Genomic DNA, 2,626 nt, shown 5'->3' with positions numbered 1-2,626 from the left:
GGGGGGAAGGCTGGTGCATACCGGCATGGGGCAAACCGACGCCCCTGCTGGTGATAGTATGAGCCGAGGAGGGCGCGGGTGTTGTCGATCGCCTCGTCTGGGGCCACCGAGTCGTAGGCGGCGGCGATCGGCGGAACAGGAATGTCCTGGACTGCGGCGGGCGCCGAGTGAGATGGAGTGAGTCAGCGGGGGCAGGCAGGGGAAGGGGGAAAGGGGGAAAGCTCCCAGACAAGGCTGCGGGGGGGCGGGGGAGGGAGAATGGCTGGCCTGCAGGATGCATACCCCTCAGGACGTCCGCCATGGACGAGAGAATGTCAGCGACCTCGGGGGCAGGGGCCACGGCGTCAGCGACAGCCGCGGCCTCGGAAGATGTGGCCGCGTTGAGGGCCGCACTCGCCGGGGCCGACGTCTGGGGCTCAACCAGGCCCGACAGCTCGCCGGCCAGCGACGGGTATGCAACCGGACTGAGCATCACCGGCGGGGGGTGGTACTCCAGAGACGTGTTCACGGCATCGGACGCGGGGGCCGGCGTGGCAAGTGGACCGACCGTGGCGGGATCGGCGACGAGATCGACAGCAGGATCGACGGCGGCCCGGGCGGCGGCCGGCTGATCGATGGTCCCGGCGGGCGGCGGCGCGATCGGCTGGAGGCCGGCCAGCTGGGCATTCAGATCGCTGACGGCCGTCAAGCTGGCCGACTGGTCGGCCGGGCTGGCCGAGTGGACGAAGGTCGCCAGGCGCTCAAGATCCGCCGCGTCTTGCGGGACAGCACCCAGATCGCGGGGCGGCTCGGTGGCCCGATCGTCAGCCGCTGGGGCCGTGCGACGGACCGAGGAGGGCCGCGAGGCCTCCATCTTTGCACGGCGAGGGGGGAGGAGGGGGCCGTGAAGGGAGAAAGAGGAGAGGAGGAGGAGGTATGGGGGGGGGAGGGAGGGCGGAGGAAAGGGGAGACAGGGAGGAATGCATATGTATCGAGATCTGCCAAGCCCGAGGACCCGTGGGGCTGGCTCTAAAGGCGGGAACTGCCAGGGGCGACGATGGCAATCGCAGAAAGAAAAAGAGAAACAAAAAGCAGCACGGGCAGAATCCGGCCGGCCGCCGGCCGCCGTGAAACCAGCGAGCGGCGGGAGGTGCCCACCGTCCAGCAAGCAGGGGCCGGGGGCCACCCTGGGCCGGGGATATCGGCTGGGGGAAGGAGCGCAGGGGCAGGGGGACAGGGGGGGGGGGGGGGGACGGTGGGAGGCCTGTGGGCGCACCCCCCCGGGCAGTTTCCCATTCCGGTATCTGCCGCGTCTCGTCCGGCCAGAGGGCGGGAGAGAGGACGAGCGGAGGGCGCGGGCGCGGGCGCGGGACCCCCGGAGGAAGCCGGGAGCATCGAGCCCAGAGGCGCGGCCATCGGCCGATCGTGGCCGATCACACGGCCGGCGCGCCTATCTCGCCCCGCCGCCCTGGTCTTGGTGTCTGCCCCTTGTGCAGGGGAGAAGAAGGGGCGAGGCACGCTCGGAGCAGCCTCGCCACACGCTCCCCCTGGTCGCCGGTCGCACCTGCGAAGCAGCCCGCGGGTGACACGGCGCTGCCGTCACCATTAACTCAGGCCGCGGGGATGGGGAAATATACGTGGGCGCCTCGCGTGATGCGCATGTGATCCCCGGACCTGCCCGGAAATGTGCCCCGGTTTCTTGGCTCGCCCGGCTGCCCGGCTGCCCGAGACCGGGGCGGCGGCCGAGGCGGCTTCTTCGACGCCCTGGCTTCGGCTGCCTGTCCCTGGCGGCCTTTGTGCTCTCGTCGCTGTCTCCTTTCTTCTGGCCCGTGTGTCCCCCCCCCCCCCCGGTAGTCAGCCATCCTTCCCTCAATGGGGCGGGGGGGATGGGCCCGCTCGAGGGAGGGACCCGGGGCGCCGCCTTCCCGGGCGCGCCTCCCTCGGCCGCCGCTCTTGCGCTGGCACCGGCGGGGGACTTTTTCCAAAGCCATGGCCCGGACCGGGCGCTCACCTCCGCCGGGCCCATTTCCGTCCTGGGGCCAGGACCGGGAGCGGGGGGGACCGGTGTCCGCTTTTTGGCCTCCCGCCCCCCAGTGTATGTGCACGAACCGTCGCACGAACCGTCGCACGACGTAGCTTCAGGGTGGTTCCGTCTTGTGGCGGCTGTGTTCCGGCCCTGGAGCTACCCAGGGCCAGGCCCAGGAGGGGGGGCTCGCTGCTTTCCGCAGGCAGCCCCGGTCCCCCTCCCCGGGGGGGGCGGGGGCGGGGACGGGGACGGGGCGCGCATTCCCCTCGCCTAGTCCGCTTCCCCACCGGAACCCGACCGGAGTGGGGGGAGGGGGGACCGGGGGAGAGAGAGCCGGGGCCTGTCTCCGCCCCCCCCCCCCCCCCGGCCGTGAGAGAGAGAGATCCAGCGCGAGAAGAGGCAGCGCCCCAGGCCCGGAGTGGGCTGGGCGCACTCTCAGTCCAGCAGAGCTTTGTCTTTCCTCCCCTTCCCCCTCTCCCCCATCTTTCTACCCTCACTGTATGCCTTGCCGCCGTCATCTGCACTCTGCGTTCTTCCCCCTGTCGACTTACGCCTGTGCCGCGCCTCTCTCCCCCCCCCCCTTTGTCCTCCCCCTCCCCGTCCGCCCCTGCCCGTCTTCCC

General features: G+C 71.4%; 1 protein-coding gene across 1 annotated transcript in view; it reads right to left on the bottom strand.

Moving 5' to 3' along the window:
• Nucleotides 1–853, bottom strand: part of H696_02001 (hypothetical protein) — a gene marked incomplete at both ends in the record, with an annotated part of 1,065 nt that extends 212 nt beyond the window's left edge. The window contains 2 exons of the mRNA XM_009495899.1: nucleotides 22–151; nucleotides 283–853. Coding sequence (XP_009494174.1) covers nucleotides 22–151; nucleotides 283–853 — 701 coding nt within the window. The remainder of the gene's footprint in view (nucleotides 1–21; nucleotides 152–282) is intronic.
• Nucleotides 854–2,626: the final 1,773 nt, after the last annotated feature.

The sequence above is a fragment of the Fonticula alba genome (genome assembly GCF_000388065.1).
Source record: "Fonticula alba strain ATCC 38817 unplaced genomic scaffold supercont2.3, whole genome shotgun sequence".
Classification (NCBI taxonomy): Eukaryota; order Rotosphaerida; family Fonticulaceae; genus Fonticula; species Fonticula alba.
The sequence above is the reverse complement of the archived record's forward strand: the minus strand, read 5'-3'. Positions and strand labels throughout refer to the sequence as shown.